We start from the raw sequence: 24,335 nt of genomic DNA, 5'->3' as shown, positions 1-24,335 counted from the left end.
TCTAAAGAGATTGTTCCCCTTGAGCTGCTGTCTGAATGGAGCTGGTACCGGCCAAAGTATCTGAGATGCATCCTAGTCTGGATTCCTGTGGGATTGTAAAGGGAACAGTGACCTAAAAGACTCTGCCTAAAGACAGAATGAAGTGACAGGGCTGCTTCAGAACTTGCCATGGTCTGCTCTGCATGGCTTTCAATGGGTATGGTAGGTCCAGCAGAGTAAGCTGTGAGTGATATTGCCTAGGATAACAAGTGTTCAAGAATGAAAGCTAGACACAGACAACAGTGAAGACATGGAAGGTTTGCTTTACCCCTCTGTTTACCAGCACTACCACCTCCTGACCAGGCTGCCTCTAGATGTCCCTGCTCTGGTCATTTAAACCACAGCAGTGGCTTAGCTCGTGGCTGTATAACTGTGGGCCTGCAGGCTGCATGCGGCCAGCGAGGAGTTAATCTGTGCCATTCCCCTCCCCCCCCCCCTTCCTACCAGGCTGTCACTCCCCACATTGGTCCAATTGGAACAACAGCAGCTGGGGGCTCCCCTGCCTCCTTTGACTTCTGCTTCTTGCCTTTTTAGGGGTTGGGGTGTAATAGCACAGCCCATGGTGCCAGGGGAGCCTGCAACTGGGGAGCTGAGGGTGGGGGCAGTATGCCCTCCCATGTGTGTGGTACAGCAGGGGCACTCCTGCAGCTCCTGCTAGTGTGGCTTATGCAGCACATGGCTATCAGCTACTTAGAAGTTGGATAGCCCTGGCTTAGCTTTGTCTTATGCTAGAGCCATTAACTGCTACAGTAGGAGCTATTCCTAGTGTATCTGCTGTTTTCAGGCTTGACCCTACCCAGCCATCACCTGGGGGCCTAGCTCCTCGCCTTCTTTTCTTATTCCCTTACCAAGTTCTGCAGAGGAGGTCATAGTTTTCACGGCTGGCTGCCTGATGGTGTGGGGAAACAGCTCCCTACTGTGGACAATGGGAGTGTTGTTTAGCATGCAGCATGATCTCTACTTCCTTGCCTGTGTGACTCCAGGTCAGCAAGTAAATGTATCAATTTGCTCATCTCAGAAGTTCTTTAGCCTTGGCCAAGGGTTTTCCCTGCTTGCAGATATTCATAAGTACTTGGAAAGTCCAAGGCAAACGGGCAAGATGTCTGTGAACTTCCAGTTCTGATTTTCAGGCCAGGTAGAGGCTGTCAGAATGGTATACAAGTAATGGAGAGGGGCTGCCCTGGACAGCCCCAGGGCCTTGAGTGCTTAGCTCAGGGGTGGGCGGTTATTTCAGGCATAGGGCCGCTTACTGAGTTTTGGCAGGCTACCAAGGGCCGCATAGATAGTGCCCTGCCTCCTGGTTGCCATCTTGGGACTAGAAGTCCCACTCGTAACCTCTGACCTTTGCCACTGAAAGCACTCCTTTGGGGACTTAGGGGGAAAAAAAACAAATAGTATAATAAAAATCAAACACCCCTAATAATATTTTTTAATTTTAATTTAATTTTTAAAAAGTCTTGATTTGTGTGCGTTTGTGCTGTATATACAGAAGTGATTGCATAATAGCTCAAAATGCAATCTTACTTTTGTATATTGTGTGGGGTGTGCAGGGGTGTTGTGGGGTATGGATGGGTGAGTGGGGGTTTGTGGGGATATGTGGATGTGTGGGTATGGTATTATGGGCATGGATGTGGGTATGGGGGCCACGTGGTGCAGAGCAGCTGGCAGGCAGGCAGGAAAGTGGGGAAAGTGGTAGCTGTCCTGGGGCCAGCACTGGCAGGGTGGATGAAAGTGTGTCCTCCGCGGCCACTAGGCAGTGTTTGCTGCAGTCACCTGGTGCCTGTGCTGCTCTAGGCTGTGGTGAGGCTCCTTCACCACCATTTGTGAGCTGCCCAGTGTGGCAACAGTGGCCATGTGGAGCAGCCACTGGGCAGCTCACAAGTGAAGGAGCCCTACCACAGCCTAGCATGGCGCAGGCTCCAGGCAACCACAGCAAACACTGCCCCGGCGGCAGTGAGGAAGGTGGTGAAGGGCGCTTTCCTCTGCCCCGAGCAGCAGTTTGTGCCCAGCTGCTGCTGCTGCTGCTACTGCTGCTGCTCAGCTGTGATGGGCAAGCCCAGACCTAGTGTGGGGCCCAAGCTGAGCAGCAGCAACATGGGACAAACTGCTGCTCAGAGTTGGGGAAAAGCGGCCTCTGCCCCTCCCACTGCTGGCGCTTCATGGTGCAGCTGCTCGGAGCCCACACGGGGCTGCCAGTGCCTGCTCTTCACTATCACTGCTGCTCCATGGGGCAGCCCAGACGCAGCGGTGACCTGGCAGAGACGCAGGACAGCCCTGCATGGGCTCTGGGTGGCTGCACCAGGAAGTGCCGGCCATGGGGCTTAGCAGCAGTTTCTCCTGTGCCGCCACTGCTCAGCCCAGACAGGCGAGCACGGGGCGCGTGGAGTCAGGGCTGCACACGCTCGTCCCTGCCTGTACCATGGAGCTGGGGGCACTGAGAGCAAACGGGCATGTGGGAGCCAGCAACAGCCAGACGGGAACACAGGGCCCGTGCTGGTGTCCTGAGGCCAGTACTGGTGTGGCCCAGAGTGGGCGACAGAGTGCGGGGTCCTGGCTGGCAAGAGCTCTGTGGAGCCAAGTGAGCTTCTCTCTCTCCCTGCTGATGCTGCCCAGCCTAGCTTCCATAGACCCCTGCCAGCACTGGCCCCGGGACACTGGCACAGGCCCTGTGTTCCTGCTCTCCTACTCACTTCCTCTCCCTCCACCCCCACTGCAACTTCCCCACTTTTCTGCCTACCTGTTGGCTGTTCTGCACCACGTGGCTCCTGGCTGCATGGTAGGACCATGGGACTCTGCAGGAACCAGCCCAGCCCTGAGGACTGGGGTAGTCCCCTGCAGCCATCCCCTACCTCTGCCATTTCTTACCTGAATTTCCCACTTGGGAAACAACCCCATGGTCCCAGGCCAGAAGTCTCTGCTTAGGGAGGGGCTTCTGGCTGTGCGGGGGCAGGGCCCCGGCAGGCCTTGCTGTTGCAAGAGCCTGCTGCAGCTTCCCCTAGATCCTGCTGCCCCTGACACCTGTCATCTTTGGCAGGAGCCAGGGGCAGCTAAATATAAATTTTCTAATTTTTTTAGGGGCCCTGCAGGCCAGAAAAAATGGCCTGGCGGGACGGATCCAGCCCACAGGCTGTATTTTGCCCACCCCAGGCTTAGCTGCTTTTGATCTCTTTAGTTCATCTTAGTAGTAAGCAGTAGTGGCCCCTCAAGCTGACATTGGGGGAAGCAGCATAGGTGAATAGTGTGAGGAGGGGCACCCTGTAGCACACATGTCACTACTGGCACATACAGCTTCGTTAGGGAGCAGAAAGCTGAGCAGCAGATCAGGTAAGGGAAAGGGATCAGAATGGGATTTAGGGAGTGCTTGGGGAATGATTTTTGATATGCCTGCCAAAAGGATTGGCCCCAAGTGGGTTAGAATATCCCCACAGCAGGCAGGCTGGGGCAGTAGCATTACCCTCGTGAATTCTTCCCAGCCCCAGTACTGGAATTAATTGGGGCTAGCTTATCCCTGTGTGGTCTTGCTCCCCTCACAGTGTGGGGTAGCCTTTGGTGATACAGCAACATGAGACCTCTTTCCTCACCAGCAGTGCAGACTTAAATCCTGAAGTATTTGGTTTGATGCTGATGAACTGCTGTGAGCTATGCCAGCAGGGAGCTGGGATCCTATGTGGATGGAAATAATGAGCACAGCAATACAGCAATGCAGGGGCTGCTTACCAGCACTGGGACTGGCACACTTAACTCCAGCATTAGCTAGCACAGCGGGGGGTCGACTCTATACACAGGAGCCCAGCAGCAGGTGCTTGGCTCCTCTGCCTGGATCACTCCTTCCAGGGGCTGTTTTGGTGCATTTCATCCTTCTCCCTAGCTTCATTGTGCATGCACCTAAGTAAGGCCTGAGATGAGCCGTATCTCCAAACTGCAAATTTGGTTGAACCGAGTGCTCTGGTTAGTGATGGAGGTGCCTCTGGCCAAAAGCTAAATTAGCCAATTATGAGCAGATGTGGTGGCCTATATAGGTTAGGCATACAGAAAGCCCTGGTAATGTCTTCAGATAAAGGCTTTGCAAAACCACCAATGTCATGCAAGAAGCTGGCACTAGGGCTGCCCTATCAAGAAGCATGGAGTGTATCTTCCCTGTATTATGGTTGCTGAACAGTTCACTGCTGCTTTCCTTTCCTCCAACCCAGTGCCTGTGCCTGCCCCAAGCTAATGGAGGTCAGATATGGGGAGGGGAGTGAGGAGAGGTTTACCATGTTTGCCTTAATATTTTCAGTCATATTCTTTTTATGTAGATTAAGCTTCCCAAGGCAGGAAGGTACTGAGGAAGCTCTTCCATGAGGTGCTCTGGCAGTGGCCTGGCCACCTGCTGACCTCAGCTTTCATTTTAGTTTATCTCAAAGGAGTACAGTATCTGTTTCCTTATGGTCTGCTCTGCCCAATTACTGTAACCTGCTGCTGGCCCTGTTTACCTCAGTAATTTCCTGACAGCACGCAGTTGCTGTTTAAGGAAGAATAATAAGAACCTCTGCCTTCTTGTTTATGCTCACATTGTACATTTGGATGTTATAGTCTCTGCTGACAAACTAACCTCCCTCCCAGGTTGTCCATGAACTGTTATATATGTAGTGTTTGGGGGTGTTTGCTTCAAATTAGTGGTGTGCTGGGGCTAATGACTCTTTGTCTCCTCCAGTGGCATTGTAAGGCCAGAGTTCCTTTTCCTTGGAGGAGTTCTCATTAGAGTCCTGAAATTCCCCTACTCTCTGGACTCTGGACCCCAGCCATCTTGTTTCTTCAGTCAGCCAGATGTTGGAACTCCTATCAAAACTGATAGGAATAACCCAAGAGACACAGATTACTGCTTACAATTCAAGCCACTCCCTGACTTGGGACTCTCTTCCTTAGAGACAAATTGTCAAACTGGAGCAGAACAGGGGTCCATCTGATGCATAAAGCGGTTCGTTTCTCTGGAGGCCACAAAAATCACAGACACACACTCATTAGATGGCACAAAAGGTGTATTTGCAAATAGGGTCAGAGCAGAGTCAAGAACTCAGATTACTCCGAACCAACAAAGGAATTTTGCAGGCAGTATTTATCTTCTCCCTCCTGGGCACGTGTGCAGAAACAGGAACTCTTACAGCTCACTTCCATTTCATACAAGCATACATGTGGTTACATCACTACATACATCGCATGTATAGTATAATTAACTACTTAAGTATGCAGGGTGGAGAGGTAAATATGCATCAGCTAATTAAGCATGCTCAGAAACTACAGCAGGTTGCCAAGAGTTCAACCCACCTCCCCCTTTCAAGGACACAGTCAGTTGAATTCCAGCTTCTGTAATCTGTATGAGAAAGGCTAGGGAGAAGCTGGGGGAGAGTCTGCAATTTAGCATAAGAAAAGCTGTGGCAAGGCTGGGAAAGGAAAAAAAAGTCCTTGGCAGTGTTTCTTTCTTATCGGGTGCAAGATGCAAGCTGTGCATTTCTAACAATATTCCATTTCTAACAATATTCCCCCCTCAAGATGCTTTCTGCTCCCCATTTTCATTTAGGCAGATCAAGATAATTACGAGGAATTTTTCTGAGTACCATGACTTTTGCTACAGTCTGCGCTTTGAGGGGGACTGCTGGAACTTGCATCCCTTCAACTGTGGTGGTTATCAATCTAGTGAGACAGGGAGTAAGGCAAGGAATAAAAATCAAACCAGTCAGAGCACACAAAAATACAAACCCTACTTTCTTCCACCAGGGTCCTCCAAGTAGATTAGACCACCAGTCTTTATCCCATGTGTTTTCCCATGTTTGTATTGGTACGTGGGCTATTTTCCTAATCTCTTTGGCAATCTCTAAGACTGCTTTTCCATTATCATCTATTTGGAGACAACAATTAGAAAGGTTGAACTTTCCGCAGACTCCGCCATCCTCTGCGAGTAAATAGTCTAAGGCCATTCGATTTTGGTATATGGCTTATCTCATCTGAGAACTCTGTCGGGCCAGTAACTCGAGAGCAGTGGCAGTTTGGTTAGTAATTATTTCCAAGACTGCCTGCAACCTGATGATTCTATTTAGCATGTATATTGGTGTGCGGTATCCCCAACTCCCATCATTAGCCCATGTAGCTGGTCCATAATACTCAATAATCCTTTGAGGGGGCCACTCATCCTCCTTCCACTTTTGGGAGCCACCCTGTGTCAAACTTACATCAATACTTCTCTTGGTCCTTTTCCAATTATCATACAAAGAGACTCCCAACTTATTTCCAACCTCAGATGGTAGCAAAAAGAAAGCTGGTACAATTACCCCAATATAGCAGGTTCCTGTCCACCTTTGTGGCAGTACCGTATGGGCTCGCCTTCCACAAATCCAATAATGTCCTTTTAAGGTCCTGTTCTCCCCTCCCAAGGCCAGGGGGTCATGGTTCCACCAGAAAAGAGGGGGATAGTATTTGTTGTCCCTATGCCCTAAAGGGCCGGTGTAATGGTCACTCGGTTTAAGCTGACATCTCCATACGCCATCTTTATCCCTATACTCGCACTCGGTTATTTCATTTGTGTCATTTGAGGCACTCCAATATCTATTAAACCACGCCATCGTGCCATTCGGGTGCGCCCATTGCCAATTATAGAAGTAAGGTATGAATCGTTCACTTCGGGTCTCATTATATGCCTGACATTTTGTAATGTTAGGATCGAAACGTGATACTCTTGCCCTTCTGACCTTTCTGAAGCAGGTGTCTTTATCATACGGGGATGATTGTGGAGTGGATGGGTTACATTTCATCCACGTGGACTTTGGGAGCTTAACAGCAGTAGAATTCCATTGACCTGCATACTTGCTGCAATTAAGGGCATAACAGGTAGTGCATGCTTGGACCCATTTCAATGTCCATGTACACTGGCTATGTCCCAAACTCCTCCCTGTACCATTATTGCTAATACAATACTCTCCTAATGCCACTTGGGAAAGATCCCAGCTGCGGTTCTCATCCCATTTTTGACCAGTACTCTTAACATCCGCCTTATCACTTACCAACCATTTTGGGGCCAAAGGAAAAGCCCTCCAAGGCCACTGTTCTCCGGCCTCTCGGAGTCCCCCACAGGCCCAGCAGTTGGTGAGATTGAAGGTACCTGCAATTCTTTCCATCATGTCAACATGCAAATTTATCCCTGGGGGAGCAATTGGGGGAAGCAGGGATATAGGCTGGCGGCTAGGGCTGCTCAATCCTGCTTGTCTTACTACATAGATAACAACAAGGCATATTAAGATTCCCACCATATTCTCCCTTTCTTGAGATCAAATACAGCCTAAACTTTTTCTTTTTACTTTCTTGTCTAATTTTCTGAACTTTGATTAAGCCGTCTCAGGCACACTTGGAGATCACCAGTAGGTTCACAGCTCCACTTGCTGGCTTCTTGTTCCGAGGACAACTCAGCTTCCGGAGTGAGTTCGTCCTGGGAGTTGGTGTCCTCTGACGCTCGTGGATGTCGTTTCACACGGGTATGGTGTATCCAACGGTCATGGTCAGCAATCTTTACAGCGGTGTGGGTTGTTAGAAGTACCTGGAAAGGGCCACTCCACCTCTCAGTCAAAGGTTCCTTTTTCCACCGCTGCACCAAGACCCAGTCTCCCGGGCAGAAGTCATGTACCAGTACGTCTAAAGGCAGACGCTGAAAGGAAGCTGCATACCTGTGAAGAGAAGACAAGACAGACTGCAAAGCAATAACGTACATATGAAGCTCACTATTACCTAATTCAAAAGTTACATTTTCTCGCATCCCAGGGGGTAAGACTCGAGGGGGCTTGCCAAACATAATTTCATATGGGGTTAATTTAATGCCCCGTCGGGGAGTGTTTCGAATGCAAGTAAGAGCTAGCGGCAATGCTTGAGGCCACTTAAGGCGTGCTTCGATACAGATTTTGGTGAGTAGTCTTTAAGGTACTATTCATGCGTTCCACTTGTCCTGAACTCTGTGGTCTCCATGGTGTGTGTAGTTTCCAAGTGATCTTGAGAGCTTGCGCGACTTCTTGAACTACCTTTCCCACAAAGCGTTGTCCTCGATCCGACTCGATGGATTCAGGCAGGGAATACCGGGGAATGATCTCCTGCAACAAATACTTGACTACTGTAGCCGCAGTGGCAGTCCTGGTGGGCCATGCCTCGACCCAACCAGAGAGCTGGTCTACCATGACAAGTAAAAACCCATGATGTCCGGACCGTGGGAGCTCGGCAAAATCAATCTGCCATGCTTGTCCATGGTACACTGCCCAGGGTCTACCTCCCATTGGCACAGGGGGTTTCCTTCGAGGGTTTACTTTCTGGCATGTGATGCACCTGGTAGCAATGCGCTGAGCTTCTACATATAGCCCTGGGGCTACTGCTTGACGGATCACTAGATCACCCATAGCCAAGCCTCCCGTATGGGTTCTTGCATGAAGCTGATGCAGCACTTCCCAAAGCAGTGGCCTGGGTATCATGACCTTTCCTCCCGGTACTATCCACTACCCCTGGGAGTTCTTTTCTGCACAAGCTTCTGTGCAAATTTATCTTCTTCAGGTGAATACTGCGGGACTAAATCCCGGACGTATGGCCATATGGCATGGGACAAAGCCTGCCTGGATACTTCCTCCACTTCTCCCCCAATAAATGCGGCTTCCTTTGCTGCCGCATCAGCCTTTGCATTTCCAAGCTTATGCTTTTCCTCAGCAGCCTTCCCATGGGCCCACACATGAATGACTGCTACCTCTTTAGGCTGGTGGAGTGCCTCTAGTAGCTTGATAATCTGAGGGCCGTTAGCAATTTTATTCCCAGAAGCCGTAATGAAACCCCTTTCTTTCCACAATAGTCCGTGCGCATGGACTGTAGAAAAAGCATAGCGAGAATCAGTGTATACATTAACCCGCTGGCCTGTCCCCAGCTGTAATGCTCGGGTGAGCGCAGTGAGTTCCGCGGCTTGTGTCAACCATGAGCTTGGCAATGACTCCCTCCATACTACGTTATCCAACGTTACCACTGCACATCCTGTTTATCTTTTTCCATCAATGACAGAGCTGGAGCCGTCTACGAAGTATTCAGCATCTGGGTCTTCAATTGGGTCCTCAGCAAGGTCAGGCCGCACCTGCGTGGTCTGATTCAGGACCTCAAGGCAGTCATGCGTCGGTTTCCCTGACTCCGGCAGCAAGGTTGCAGGGTTTAAGGCTGTAGTATGTTTGAAAGTAAGTCCTGGATTAGAGAGCAAAAATATCTCATACCGTGATTGTCTGGAGGGGTTAAGAAACTTTCCTCCCTCAGTCCCTAGGATCTGGGGAACTCCATGAGGGGTATTTCCATATCTGCACCCATGACTATCTTCTGGGCTTCTTCAACAACCACTGCTGTGGCTGCCACAGCCCGAAGACAGGCTGGCCACCCGAGTGCAACTGGATCTAGAACCTTTGAGTAATATCCCACGGGTCTCCAGATCGGGCCTGATGGCTGTGTCAGCACCCCTGATGCGACCCCTCGATTCTCATGAACATACAGTCGATATGGCTTTTTACTATTTGGGATGGCCAGGGCAGGGGGCTGGATTAATGCTGCCTTAAGCAGATCAAAGGCATGCTGCATTTCTTTATTCCATTTCCATTTAGTGAGACTCTCCTTAGTCAGTGAGTCATACAGTGGTCTAGCCTTCCCACCATAATCTGGTATCCATAGTCCACAGAACCCAGTTAGCCCTAGGAATGCCGGCAGCTCCTTGGGTGATTTAGGTGGGGTTAGACCTTGGATTGCCTGTATGCGATCTGCACTCAGGGCTCTGACTCCTTTTGAGAGCTTATATCCCAAAAATGTGACTTGAGGCTGACATATTTGGGCTTTCTCTCTAGAGACTTTATATCCTTTTTTCCCCAGAGTGTTTAGCAGTGACCTGGTGGCTTCCTCGCAAAGCTGCAAGTTTGGGCTTGCAACTAGCAGGTCATCCACATACTGGAGGAGAGTCACTGCGGGGTGTGATCCCTTCCACTCCTCCAAGTCCTTCTGAAGGGCAAGTCCGAAAATATGGGGGGTTGCTATGAATCCTTGTGGAAGAACTGTCCACATGAGTTGGGCTTTATGGAAAGTATCTGGATCCTCCCATTCAAAAGCAAACAATTTTTTACTTTCTCGGTGAAGGGGAATAGAGAAGAAAGCATCTTTCAAATCTAGCACTGAAAATATTTCAGCTTCCCCCAGTACTTTTGTCAAAATCGTGTGAGGGTTCGGGACTACAGGATGGTCTGAAAGGACCTTCTTATTTACTGCTCGTAGGTCTTGGACCAGTCTGTATGAGACCCCATCTGCCTTCGGCACTCCACGAATGGGGGTGTTATAGGGTGAGGACCCTTCCACTAGCCATCCGCACCTTTTGTATTTCTCTATTAACGGCTTGAGTCCAGCTCTGGCCGCTCGGCTGAGTGGGTACTGTTTTACCCGAACGGGCCCCTCCCCATCCTTGAGTATGATCCTTACCGGGGAGACGAACTTAGCTCGCGCAGGGGTTCCATCAGCCCATACCGAAGGGTCTACTCCAGTCATGTGACCTTCCGAACTTACTGCAGGACGCCGGTCCTCCAGGAGAGCCATCTGATAATTCGAGCTCTGCTTGACAGGTAGCTGGACCACCATCTGATCGTCTCTGAAAAATATCTCAGCTTGCAATTTTGTGAGTAGGTCCCGCCCAAGGAGTGCAACCGGGCAACTTGGAGAATATACAAAGGAGTGCTCAAGCAAATGGTCCCCCACTTTGGTGAGAAGTGGCTTACAAACAGGGAGTCGGGATTGCGTTCCCTCAATCCCTTCCACAAGTACATGCTGTTCACTAGTTCCTGCACAGGGGGGGTTTTCTGGAATCATTGAAAATGTAGCCCCAGTATCCACCAAGGCTTCAAAGTTTTTGCCACCAACCCTAATGGTTACCATGGGATCTTCTCGGGCTCCAACCCGAAGGGTAGTGGTCTTAGATCCCCGTCCCCTTCATTCTTTGTCCTCACCCTTTTCCTCTGCCCGCATGAGGTGACCTCTCGGTTCCCCCTCTCTCTTCTCCTTCAGCTTTGGGCATTCGCTCTTCCAGTGTCCTTTCTCTTTGCAATAAGCAGAAACGTCTGCTCCCACTCTTTCTCCTTTCCCCTTCTGTATCCCAGCCTTTCCAGGGTTACCTCTAGTTATAGCAGCTGCCAGCGCTGCCATAACTGTCGCTGAGCCTTTTTATCCTCCTTGCGCTCCTGCACTTGCTCACGATTCCCATATACCTTATATGCAATTTCCACCAGCTCTGAAATCGGTTTCCCAGCACCTCCATCAGTTTTCTGTAACTTCTTACAGATATCAGCAGCAGACTGACCAATAAACATAAGATTTACCATGCGTTGATTATCTGGGGCTTCTGGGTCTAAATCCGAAAACCTGTGAAACGCCTCATACAGCCTCCCAAGGAAAGCTGAGGGATCCTCCTCTCTTCCCTGTCTCACTTCATACAACTTAGACAGATTAGTAACCCGAGGCACTGCCTTTCCCATTGCTTCCACTATAATTCCCAGATACCGTGCACTCAGCTCTCTTCCTTCTGCAGTATGATTATCCCATCTCGGTTCTTCAACAGGGCAGGTATCACGCAAGGTACGACCAGCAGCTCCCTCTGCTTCTACCCTGGCTGCTGCAATGCGCTCTGCCGTCCCCAACGCTAATCTCCTCTCCTCCAAGGTCAGGAGGGTCTGGAGCATCATCTGGACATCAGCCCAAGTGGGTCGATGAGTCTGCCCAATAGATTGAAACAGGTCCCTCATCTTTTCAGGGTCTTCACGAAAAGAGGGGCTCTGATTCTTCCAATTAAATAAATCTGAAGTACTAAATGGGGTGTAGACAAAAGTTGCATTGCCCCCCTCTCCGATAACCTCTCGCATCGGGCAGTTCAGCACCGGCTGTTACTCTACAGGCTTGTGCAAATAATAACCCTTATTCCCTGATTCAGATGGGGCACTTGGCTGAGGCTCATGCTCTAAATCATTAGGTATGCTTTGATACGCTGGTGGTGGTCTCCCTGAGGGAGGGAGCAGTGGTGCAGAGGGACTGGATTCCAAGGAGGTGTCTGATTCATCTTCACTACCTGACAGGGCAACCGGAGAGCGGGTCTGATACTCAGCCAATTCAGAATCCCCCCCATCATTAGACTCAGGGAGTACAGGCGGTCCTCCTCGAGTCTTTCCTTTAACAACCATCACATGAGACTTTACTAAGCATTCTTTAATCCAAGGTGGTTGATTTTGAACCACCCACAACCAACAATCAATATAAGGAAACTGATTCCAATACCCGTTCTGCATAACTATTTCATGGATAGCTATCACTTCTTTTACTACAAAGGATCCTTTCGGGGTCCAGTGGACCCCAAATGTTGGCCACCCAAGTTGACAAAACTTAATTAAATCATTCTTTTTCATCTTTACTCCATAATCCACCGGCTTTGCGAACTTATTAGAATGACGTAACATGAATTTTAAGGGCGTATCCAGAGTTTCTACACGGGAGCGACCCGTACCCATTTGCCCACAAGAGTGCGCCCAAGGCACACTAAATACCAAAAGACCCGTAACAACAGATGGTTTACTGAAAGCTGAGCCAAAAAAGTTCCCCAGAGATCGTTTACCCCCTTTGTTTTGGATCCAGAACCAAATTGGGCAAAGGGAATTCGTATACTCACTCAGATACCCCAGAGATCTTGATCAAAATACCGGAATGTGTACCTGGCGACTCCAGAAACCAAAAATTTGCACAGGAGCCTTTAACATCCCGAATATCCTGACTCACGTCTCAGACCTAGGGCGAGCCCAAAAAGTTGGCTCGGTGCGCACTCCCCGTCGTGCCGGAGGCGATTTGTCGCTGGATTTCGGGGTCGTCCACAAGAGCTCCTGGCTGGCTCGCCAAAATTGATATGAAAATTGCGGTTCGTTTCTTTGGAGGCTCACGAATAATAATTCCTCAGGCACACATTGTTAGTAACACAAAGGATATATTTGCAAATAGGGTCAGAGTTCAGACAAAAGACCACTCTGCCCCTGAGGAAAACTCTTAGCTGGCTTTTATCCCTTCCCTCCTGGGCACGTGTGCAGAAGCAGGAACTCTTACAACTCATTTCCGGTTCATACAAACATACATGAAATGACGTCACGTCATCCGTCGCATGTGCATTATAATTAACTACTTAAGTATGCGGGGCGGATAGGCATATATGCATTAGCTAATTACGCATGTTTAGAAAGCTCTCCAGGTTACCAAAAGTTCAAACTCCTCTCTTTCTCAAGGACACAGCCAATTAAATCACAGCTTCTGTAATTTCCTTGAGAAAGAAGAGGGAGTTTGAAGGTATGTGTGATTTATTATAGGAAAGAGATAGCAAATTAGTCAAGATGTCCTTGGTGGTGTTTCTGCTTATCAGGTACGAGATACAAACTGTGCAGTTCTAACAACACTCTATTCATTATACATTTTTAATAATATTTCTAACACTGTGATGTATCTAAGTCCTCTTACCACAGCATCTCACTAGAAGCAGCTCACTTTGAGTTGTTTGTCCAGTATAACTTTAAATCCCTTTTTAGAATTTTGGTTTTTCAGAATAATCTATTACTCTGTTGGTATGATCTCTTGTTTCTATTTCTAGATGGGTGAACCTGCCTTTAGCAATATTTTTGTTTGAATAGGCCCAGGTTACAATCATCCAGAAAACTCTTGATTGTTCTCTCCTTATTTGTTGGGTCAGTCCTCGTGTTATCCACACATTTTATCAGCAGTGATGATTATATTTACTTCCAGATAAGTGATATGATACTGTATAGCTTCAGGCCTAGTTTTTATGCTTACAGAACTCTACTAGAAATACCACCATTTATGGGTATCCTTTGAGAGCTGTCTGATGGCCTGTTCTCAGTCTATTTAATGTGTTCTATTGATATTACACATCAATAAAGTTTTGACAGGCTGTCAAGGGCCACATGCTTAGCCCCATCTCCTGACAGGTGCCCTGGTTGCTATCTTGGGACTGGAAGTCCTGTCCCCTAACCCTGGACCTTTGCCACCAGGAGTCCCTCCCTTTGCCCACAGGAGTACTCCTTTTATCAACAGGTTTTGCCATCTCAGAACCAGACCCCCCCAACATACCCTGTGCCCAAAAGCTTGCAATTAAAGAATTTTTTTTGCAAAAATCTTGGTGGTCTAATAAAAGATATCATCTCTACTATGAGTCCTGATCGCCTATTTCTTAATAATTATACACTTTCAAGTGTACTTTGACAAACTGCTTCCAGTTCTTGCAGCGGCAGGATCTTAACAGTAGCCCCATCTCCCTGCTTTCTGTGGCAAGTTAGGTTGGTCTTGACGTTTTTAGGCACTGTCTGATTGTTGTGGATGAGGGCTGTTTGCACAATTTTAAGAATAGGTTAGGCCTGCAGGCCGGATCCAACCCACCAAGGACTTTCATCTGGCCTGTGGGGCCCCCCAAAAAATTGTGCCTCACCCAGCCCTTCTGCCCACGAGGGTGGGAGTGAGGCACCCATGTGTACATGCAGCCCTAAAAATGTACCCCTCCAGCAGCTGAGGCTTCTCTGTAGTGCTGCACAGCCCTGGCAGGGAAGGCAGCCAGCTCCAGCACATGGGGCTTTCCTTTCTGCTGTGCGAGTGCAGGGGCTGTGCCTTAGTGGCAGGGAGCACCGGTGGTACAGGCAGCCAGGCAGAGGATGCACCCCTCGCTGCAATGTGCAGTGCTGGCTGGAGTCATGCCCCTCAGGGCACTGAGCGTCCCATTTGCTGCTGCACCATGGGAGGAGTATGGGGGGATCCTCACACCCCTGAACCTCCCTCACACCCACACCCTGCCCCCACAATCTCCCACGTATACACAACCCTCCAACATACCCTGTGCCCTCCCACACACACAGCCACACCCTACATCCTACCACCCCCACCAAACACGCCTGCCATACACATACACACACATACACACCCCACTCACACCTGCCATACACACATACCACACCTACCCACCCACACACCCCCCACTGTTCACCCACCCCACAATTGACAAAACTAAGAATTTATTTTTCAGTTATTATGCAATCATCTCTATACACACTATGCCAGGGATTTTCAACCTTTTTAAATAAGTTTACTCCTTTTGACTCAAAGTTTAAGTTCCTGTACCCCCTTATATATATATGTGTGTATATATATATATTTTGTTTTTAATTGGGTGGCACAGATTGAGGCCCCTACCATGTGGGAGGGAGTGGAGCTGGGGCAGGTGGTGCACAGCCAGAGGAGATCGGGGTGCAGGACAGAGCCATGAGCACCTGGTCAAGGCCGGGGGAGGCAGCTCCCACCATTGCACATGCCTTAGGAAGACACGTGCCCCTGGATCTTCACGTGAGGCAAGGTGGGCTGGGCTGCCCCAGTGGTGGGGGAGGGAGTGGGACTGGGGCTGGGGCTGCCCAGCAGGGGCATGGCGTGGGACTGAGTCATAGGGGGAGTGGGGGTGGTGGCTCCCACCACTACACGCACCCCCGGAAGGGTGTAGGGGGTGTTTATAAATATAAATATAAAGATTTCTTGTATGAAACTCAGGGGCCCCACGCTTTGCATTTTTCATAGCAACAAGTCAACATTAGCATCCTATCACAATGTTAATTCGTAGAGGGTGTTAAAAACCAAGAACCTATCAGGTGTGCATACCCTAGAATTTGGGGTGAGGCAATGCAAAAATGGACGTAGTATTTGCACATGCAACTTGTGATATAGAGGGTACATGTTGGGTGTGTCTTATACTGGATGTCACCTGATCTTGGAGCTTCCACTTGAGATCTGAGTGGATCATTGGACAGGTCTTGCTCACTGTATCTTATCTCTCTTTCAGTTTGCTTTTATAACATTTATCTTGATGTCTCTGATAAATGTTTGTGTTCAAGTTATAGGTCTTTGGTTACCCTGTGTGAGCTGTTGTAAATGTAATAATTCTGTAATCTATACACTAGAACCTGTGGAAACCAAGAATCTTGGATTTAGACTCACTGGAGGCTATATATGCTCAAAGGCCATGCTTACAGAATAGGGGACACTACCCTGGAAACAGAGAGTCTGAAAGAGTTTTGGGGGTCAGAGTGGACAAGCAATGCCTAAGCGCTGAGTATGATGCCCAGAAAAAAAGGGCTAATACAATCTTCAGATGTAAAAGGAATAGCAAAAGGAGGGTGATTTTTTTCTGTCTCTGTGTAGTACTGGTGAGGTCGGTACTGAAATACTACATCTGGTTCCAGTGTTCTCATTTTAAAAAGGATGTAGAAAGATTGAGAGGATACAGGAAACAGCCATAAAACATTTTGAAGAAAAAAAAATGCCTTACAATGAGCTACTTAAAGTGAAAAGACTGAGCTCTTTAGCAGAAAGGAAGTTGAGGTGACTTAATTACAGTGAGTAAATACTGTCATGGGGAGAAGGTATTGGGCACTCTTCAGTCTTTTGTGCCCTCACCTCTTCAGTCTGGCAGGGAAAGGTGTGACAGAAGCCAAGGGCTAGATGCTGAAGCCAGACATATTTGGACTAGAAATAGTACAGACATTTTTCATAATGGCTGTGATTACCTACTGGAACAAACTACCAAGGGAAATGCTGTATTTTCCATTTCTTAATTTCTTCAGATCAGGACTGAATGCCATGCTGGAAGAGTGGTGTTAGTCGCACTCAAATTATTGGCTTAATTCCAAGGTTACCTACTTGATAGAAAATGGCCTGGACTTTGCAGGAGGTCAGACTAGATGATTAAGTGGTCCCTTTCAGGCCTTAAGCTTTATTTAATGCACATTTAATCCTGGACTTGCCTGAGGATTTGTTTGAACTGGGCAAAAATCAAGGTCAGGTCAATTAGTAAACATATGCTGGCTAAACCCCAAACTACTTTTGGGCCTTTTCTTTTTCTTTTCCTCTCTCTCTCTCTCTCTCTTTCTCTACCCCCTCCTTCCTCCTCAGTGAAGTAACACGTTGATATCTCTTACCTTGGCATTGGTATTTGAGGTCAGCAGGTGGGTGGAGGTGGGGAATGTAGAGTTCATGGTTATCTAATACTTACATAATCTTTATGTTTCCTAATTCAGACAAAATATAAGTGCTTGGAGGTGTCAAAATGTGATCCTTAAAATGCTTGGGAAATTTAACAAAAATTCTCTTTGGTGTAGGTGGGGTTATCAAGATTAGAGTGGGTTGAACACACTGGGAGAGGAAGTGTCATGGGAGATGCAAGACAATAGAATAGAGAGTAATGAGATGAAATTATCTGGGGAAGGAAAATGTAGGTTTAGTCTGAAAAGTTCCTGACATCTGAGAGGCATTAGGTTGCGAGCTGGAGTATGCCTGCTCTAGATATTGTGGCCCCACAGAATACCAGATAATGCCAGCAAGCTAATCTCATAGACATTACATGCTCAGGAAAACTGTATGTGATTGTGTCCTGGAAAAAACCCTCTGTGGAGTGTCCTGATCAGCATTTAGAAGCAGACACAGACACAGACACAATTGGCTGTTTTAAAATAAGTACCTGACTAATGCATACCTCTCACTAACCACAGTAATTTCTGTAGTGCTGAGAAGCTCCAGCCAAGCTCCAGGTCCTCGTATACTGTCCTGAAAGGGGAACAGAGGAACACATCAAAGCACAGGGGTGGAAGCATGACTTGTCCAAGGTTACGCAGTAAGCCAATGACAGAGTAAGATTTATGACATAATGCCACATCTGTTACTTCCATTGTAGCAGTCACCTAGTAAGGTCCTGTAACCTCTTCCTTCTTTCAGGTGTTTTTCAAAATGAGGTTTCTACTTTTGATATGTTTATATTTTTTCCATTTTAGTATCATTTATATTAGCTTATTATTTTAACACTCTTGTTTATAGCTTTTTCAGATTTTTGTTTTAAATCTAGCCAGAGTAGATAGTTTTGAGCACTTGACCATAGGCAGAAAGGGTCTCCCAGGCCACTGAGTCTAGTACTCTGTGTTTGCAAGGATCTGTTTGTCGCAAAAGCTTCCTACTGGGAAAGTTGAGCTAAAAGGGACCTCATGAGGTCTTCTAGTCCAGCTCCCTGCTGAAGCAGGATCATCCCTGACTAAACTATCCCAGCCAAGCATCTTTTCAACCTGCTCTTGAAAATTTAAACTTCCAGTGATGGAGATTCCACAACTTTTCTAGGCAGCCTGTTCCAACGCTTGACCACCCTCATAACTAGAAAGTTTATCCGAATCTCCAAACTAAATTTCCTCTACTGCTGCTTGAGGTCATTTGCCCCTAGACTTGCTATGGCCACAGAGAATGTACCATAGATAAAGAGCAGGGAAGAAAAATGTCCTTGGCCATTGCCATGGAAAGAAAGTTACGCAGTTACAACAGCAGTGGGCAAAATGCGGCCCACTGGGCCCCTAAAAAGTCTAGAAAATTAATATTTATCTGGCCCTGGCTGCCTGTCATGTGGCCCTTGATGGCTTGCCAAAACTCACGAAGCGGCCCTCCACCCAAAATAATTGCCCGCCCCTGAGTTACAATATGCTTAGATCCTAGGAAGAAGGCTATGTCTTGTCTAATAGAGGAAGGCCAAAAATCCCAACAATCCTTGCCAATCTGATCTGAGAGAAAAGGGGAATTCCTTTCTGATCTCAGTTCTGGCAATCAATTTGAGCCGTGAATGTGTGTGACACCCACTAGCCAGTCACCTGAGGTTTCTGAGTATCATTAGCAGCACCAGTGTCCCCCAACCAGACCTCCATCTCTAATTGCAGCGAATGCCCAATACATCAGAAGCATGTGAACAAAAATATCTGCCACGCCAAATGATACATTCAGAAGCCCTGAAGCAGCAGATTCCAGCACACCCCATACAGAGATAAAAAATATCTTTTCAGCAATTTTATGGGGATTCCAAGTCCTCACGTCTGTATATCATATTGTAAGGGGATGGGGGTGTGCCACTTACCGTGGGACCCCGATCCCCGGATGTCCCCTGGAGAGGAGGGGTACGCGTTGGACCGTCCCGCTTCGCCGCTCTCGCCTGCCACGACTTGATGGAAATATGGGGGTTCACCCTTGCCGGGAAGATGGCGGTCCACGTGGGGTACAGTACCTCCAAGGTCCAGGGGTCCTGAGGGCTCCTCCTCCCCTACACCCTCGCCCGGTCCTCCGGGTGGGGAGCCTCCATTGGGGCTCCCTTGCCTTCGTCTTAGTTCCGCAGTGGGGGGGTGTACCCCACACCGCTGGGCCCTCCCCCGGAGTCCTATCAGCACCTAGTCTCCCTGGTGCTGATCGCTCCACTCGTCCTGAGGCGTCTCTAACTCAGGGTCTCACTCTCTCGACCCGGGGGAACTCTACAACTCTGCCCCCCTCCCCGTGGGTCTTCCCCGCGGCCAAGCGGCCCGCAGCCGCCGGAGGAGGGTCCCTCCGACCCAGCCTCCCTTCCCGGCTTCCTCCGGTGCAATGGCCACCGGTCCCTGTTGTACCTCCGTCCGTTCGGGGCCTGCTGTGCCCCCTGGCTCCGTCGCCTCCGGCCTGGCCGGCTGGTGCTGCGCCGCTCCTGGCTTCGCGGCGGTCGGCCTCACTGCCGCCGGTCCTCGCCGCCCGGCTCCCGGCTTTACCACACCCGGCCCAGCTGCCTCTGGACCTCCGGCTCCCGGCTTCGTCGCTGCCGGCTCCCCGGCACTTGGCCTCGCCGCTGCCGGCTCCTGCCGCGTGGCACGCAGCGCGGCTGAACCTGTCTCTGCCGCTCCCGGCTCCGCGGCTCCCGGTCTCGCCGCTCCCGGCTCCGCAGCTCCCAGCTCCGCAGCTCCGGTCCTCGTAGCTCCCGGCTCCGCAGCTCCCGGGGCAGGCTCCCGCCGGAGCCTCCGTCCTCCCCTGCTCAGGGTAGGCGGTTCCTTTTTATCTCCCCGCGCCGGTCCCGCATCGGCGCGGTTCCAGTTCCGGGAAACCTTAAGTTCCCCGCCCGGGTTCCGGACCCGGAAGCGGGGCGGAACTCCGGGATTCCCCGCTCGGGCCGGGCCCCTCAGGGTCCTGGCCCCCTCACACATATGTTCTGATTTCTGCTTCAAGAACACCCCACTCTATCATGCTGCCCTTTTAATGATCTTACCAAGCTCCCTTTTGAAGCAATTTAGGCTCTTTGTGCCCCCATTGCTTTGTTCAAAATACCATTCCAAAATATTATTCTTCTAATGGTTAGAAACCACCTAATTTCCAATCTAAATGTGGTTTGGGCCATTGGATTTGTGCTAATAATATTCTTTAACTTAAATAGCTCTTCTGCCTTCCTGATATTTACCCATAAATATATATATATTTTTTCTCAACCTTTATTTATCTAAGCTAAACAAGGTAAACTCTTTAAATTTCCACCCATGAGAGGTTTTCCATTCTCACTAATCATGCTAGTAGCTCATTTTTGTAGCTGTTCCATTTTAAATTCATCTTTTTTTAAGACAGGTGACCAGAGGTGTTGCAGAGTTGCCTTAATGGAGCCTTTCCAGTGCCTTGTACAGTGATAAATTTGCTTCCCTGTCTCTCTAGAAATATCCTGCCTGCTGGAAAAACTGTGAGCCTGGGTGCTAAGGGATGAATGGGTATCTGCCTTTAGTTCAGGATGAGAGTGGGTTTAAGTGCTTTAGGTTATAAATAACACCAGTGGTGAGAGAACTTTATGTATATCTGGCAGTATGACTTGGGAGGGGTCTCTCCACCACATGGTCTGTGACTTCCTACGGCAGAGTAATCCCTTAATCCTGCTTTAGCTCTGTTAATTTTCCTTCTTTCCTCTTTTCTGATCCGCTTTCTCTGTGGGGCATGAATCCTGGTGTTTCTCTGTGTAGCTTGTGCCTGTGGCTGGGAGAGAGAGCAGGGAGACAGCTGCTGCACATTCAGTCTGCCTTCTGATCACTTTGTACCATGCGGCAGGGCCCCTGGGATGGTGGTGCCTGAATGTGTCCCATTCTCTCTGTCTTACAGGCTCTGCAGTCTGCGTCTGAAGAAGCTCACGGTACTTAGGGAACTGGACAAGGAGTTGAGCTCTGTGCTTATTGCTGTGAAGATCCAGGTAAGCTGCTGATTTTATGGCACTGCCCTAATTGCAGGGAAGTACCGCTGGTATTTATTTGCTGGCTGGGAAAAGTTGGCTTGCCTGTATTTCACTTTGTGTAGCCCTCATTCTCAGCTTTTCTTTTCTAGCACCTTTCAAATTCCCCTGAAACAGTTCCAGCCCTGGCATTAGCTTGAACAAGTCCCCCATGAATCAGTGACACTTGCCCAGTGCCTGCTTGCTCTCAGGCTGAATTTATTGCCCAGCCCCCATCCTAAGAGAATCTTTCCCCTATTGCTTCCTCCTGTTGCCTGAGCATTTCCTACCATCTTATGGGGTGTGGGATACTTTCAAATGAAGCTGTTGCTAGAGTGGTGGAGATAGGGGCCCTAGGGACTGGATCAGAACCAAAGGCTCTCTCTTTGTCCTTGCATTTGTTACTCTTCTTTGTGTACATAGAGCTCCTCCAGCAACAGGACATCCGCCCTGTAGATTCCCTATGTAGAAAGCTCTAGCCCCTCTGTATGCTCTGTGGCGGGCCAGTAGGGGGTGCTCCTGCGTTGAGCCGCCCACCTCCCTGCGCCCGACCACCTTCCAGGCTCCGAATGCCTCCCTAGGGGTGCCTTATGCTTGGCCGACCCCTCTCCCGGAGCACACTCGCTAGTCTGGGGGTAACATCACCGCCACCACCCCGAGAAGGGACTGTCTTGGCCCTGTGTCCTCGGGGAAACACAGGCCTAATAGTCCGATGGGTACTCGACACAGTACAGGCACTTGGGGCACTTCTCCAAGTCGGGGCAAAAAGTAAAGTCTCCCTTAGTCCGCAGACCTAAGGGGTCTCTTAGGCATAATTTAGACCTACCCCTCAATAAGTCTCCCACACCAGTCAAAAAGGAGAACTTTATTGATTATAAGGGGTAGGGTAAATTAGGGTACAGGATTGAGCAATATCTTAGAAATCCTAAAGAGCAAACAGTGTGGCTGAGGTAGCCTTTTGATTCGCATCTGTGTTACTGCCAGCTAAATATTTAATCAGATTGAGTAGCTTACTCACAAGCATCTTCCAAAGGCAGGTGAAGTTTCCCTTTGGAGGCAGGCTGTTCCTTGCTCATGAGTTTTGGGGTGAGAGAGAGCTAGTTTCAGATGGTAAGGCTTCTCTGTGTCCCCCGCATGGCTGCTGCTTCACCTCATGGCCAAAGAGAGAGCCCACCTCCTTCCCGTCCTAACTTATATAGCCCCTGTGACCTCATTCACCTGGTCCAGTGGAGGCCAGCCCCAGTTGGCTGTCAGCCAACCAATTTGAAATACATCACCTGTTACCGGGCAGATTCCAGCTCCTCAGGTAGAAACCCCTTACCCAGGTAATTGATGCAAGTTACCTAGGCAGAGGGAGCAGGTTTCCCCCCTCCCTCAGGAATGCAGCCAGCTCAAGTTACCTAAATAGACAGGCTGAGGATGCGGTCCCCAGTGTGCAGGGCCCACCCTAATCAAATGGTTGCACAATCCTGTACCCTAGTTTACCCTACCCCTTGTAATCAATAAAGTTCTCCTTTTTGACTGGTGTGGGACACTTATTGAGGGGTGGGTCTAAATTATGCCTAAGAGACCCCTTAGGTCTGCGAACTAAGGGAGACTTTCCTTTTTGGCCCCCGACTCAGGGAAGTGCCCCAAATGCCTGTACTGGGTCGGGTACCTGTAGGACTATTAGGCCTGTGTTTCTCCGAGGACATAGGGCCGAGACAGTCCCTTCTCGGGGCGGTGGCAGCTACGTTACCCCCAGGCTAGCGAGTATGTTCCGGGAGAGGGGTTGGCCGAGCATAAGGCGCCCCTAGGGAGGCATTCGGAGCCTGGAAGGTGGTCGGGCGCAGGGAGGTGGGCAGCTCAACGCAGGAGCGCCCCCTACTGGCCCGCCACATGCTCTAACTTGCATTATGCTGTTTTTGCTGTGGTTTCCTTGTTGCACTCTGTCATCTGCTGCAGCAAAGGGGGAAAACAGCCACCGCCAAATGTGGTCAGGGTTCTCAAGAGCTCCTTTACAAGAAACCAGTTTCACCTCTCTTCTTAGCCCCAACCTTGCCCAGTAGTTTGAAACTGCCTCAAGTATGGCTTTTCCACAAGTGCCAGACCCTGGAGTATAAATTAACCTTTCTGTCAGAATGTGACACTGACAGCTGAGAAAGACAGGTGGCCTAAACACCACGATATGCCCAGCTTTGAAAAGTGTTGTAAATTGTCATGTGCTGAGCATTACAAGCACCCAGAGCAAGGAAAGTGGGACATAACATGAGAAGCAGTTCATGCATCCCTAAATGCCACAATCCTCCCAGTGGCACTGCTCTGTAGGAAAGCTAGTGCAGAAAATGAAGAAGGCCCTTTCTCATGCTGTACAGCATGGTGTTCTATGGGACAGATGATGTAGCTGAGATAACATTTCCTGTTAGGGAAGCACCCTTGGGACTCCAGTGGTCACAAATGATCAGGTTAAGGTGATCAAACTCCAGATGTCATATATAGCCCTGTTGCAGGGGTTGGAGGCACAGGGGAGGGCAGATCCACCTCTGGCAGATTTTCATAGGCTCTGCATCTTTCTTCAAGTTTGGTAATGCTTGTGTAGTCTGGCCTGCCCATATGATTCCACTGAATGCAACTAAATTGGGGAGTACAACTCAGGCACTGCTTGCCCCAAGCCTTGATGTACTTTGCTCAACCCTGCTATTCCAGAGATCAGCAACATATGGCCTGGAGTACTGGAAGAATTTGCCTCAGCCCGCACGGAGCGGTGCTAGGGCGGGCCAGCTGGAAGCTGTGCCTGCAGTGCTGCTGCTTCTGCCTCTTTCCTCCTCCCAGTTGCAGTGAAAGCGAAGCTTGTAGCTAACAGGGAACTGTGCCGGGGCTGGGCAGCTTTCAGCTGTGCCTGTGCTGTAGCCAGGGGGCGGGAAAAACAACGGCAGTGCCTGGCCCTGGTGAGGATCCAGGCAAACCTCCCTGCTCCTGACACACCACTGAAGCCACCCAGCCTGTGCCGGATTGAAGCCAGGTTGTCCCAGCTCAGAGTTTATAAAGGTTTCTGGCCCCTATCCTAAACAGTTTGAGGAGCAACTCCTCCCAGTCACCCTACAGTGGGAAGAGACAATGGCAAGAACAATGCATGTGAGGGAGAAAAGAGCCTGGCATAGCAGACTTTTCTTTT

At 49.3% G+C, this 24,335-nt stretch overlaps 1 protein-coding gene and 1 long non-coding RNA gene across 15 annotated transcripts in view; one reads left to right on the top strand and one right to left on the bottom strand.

The window, feature by feature from the left end:
• LOC149873982 (phosphofurin acidic cluster sorting protein 2-like) overlaps positions 1-24,335 on the top strand; it is a 205,894-nt gene that overhangs the window by 106,122 nt on the left and 75,437 nt on the right. For all 14 annotated transcript variants that reach the window (XR_016443193.1, XM_090054132.1, XM_090054125.1 and 11 more), the window contains exon 2: positions 21,076-21,163. Coding sequence is in view for 13 of the 14 variants with exons in the window: in XM_090054132.1 (XP_089910258.1) it covers positions 21,076-21,163 (88 nt within the window). In the remaining variant the exon portion in view is untranslated. The remainder of the gene's footprint in view (positions 1-21,075; positions 21,164-24,335) is intronic.
• LOC149873983 (uncharacterized) lies at positions 4,987-22,305 on the bottom strand. Its single transcript, XR_016443196.1, has 3 exons — positions 22,200-22,305; positions 17,651-17,721; positions 4,987-7,730 (listed from the first exon to the last, which is right to left on the bottom strand). It is a non-coding gene; the product is annotated as an uncharacterized LOC149873983 (long non-coding RNA).

This window comes from Crocodylus siamensis, chromosome 1 (genome assembly GCF_052110815.1).
Source record: "Crocodylus siamensis isolate JL-2025a chromosome 1, ASM5211081v1, whole genome shotgun sequence".
Taxonomy (NCBI): domain Eukaryota; kingdom Metazoa; phylum Chordata; order Crocodylia; family Crocodylidae; genus Crocodylus; species Crocodylus siamensis.
Note: the sequence above shows the minus strand (reverse complement) of the source record. Positions and strands in the feature narration are given on the sequence as shown.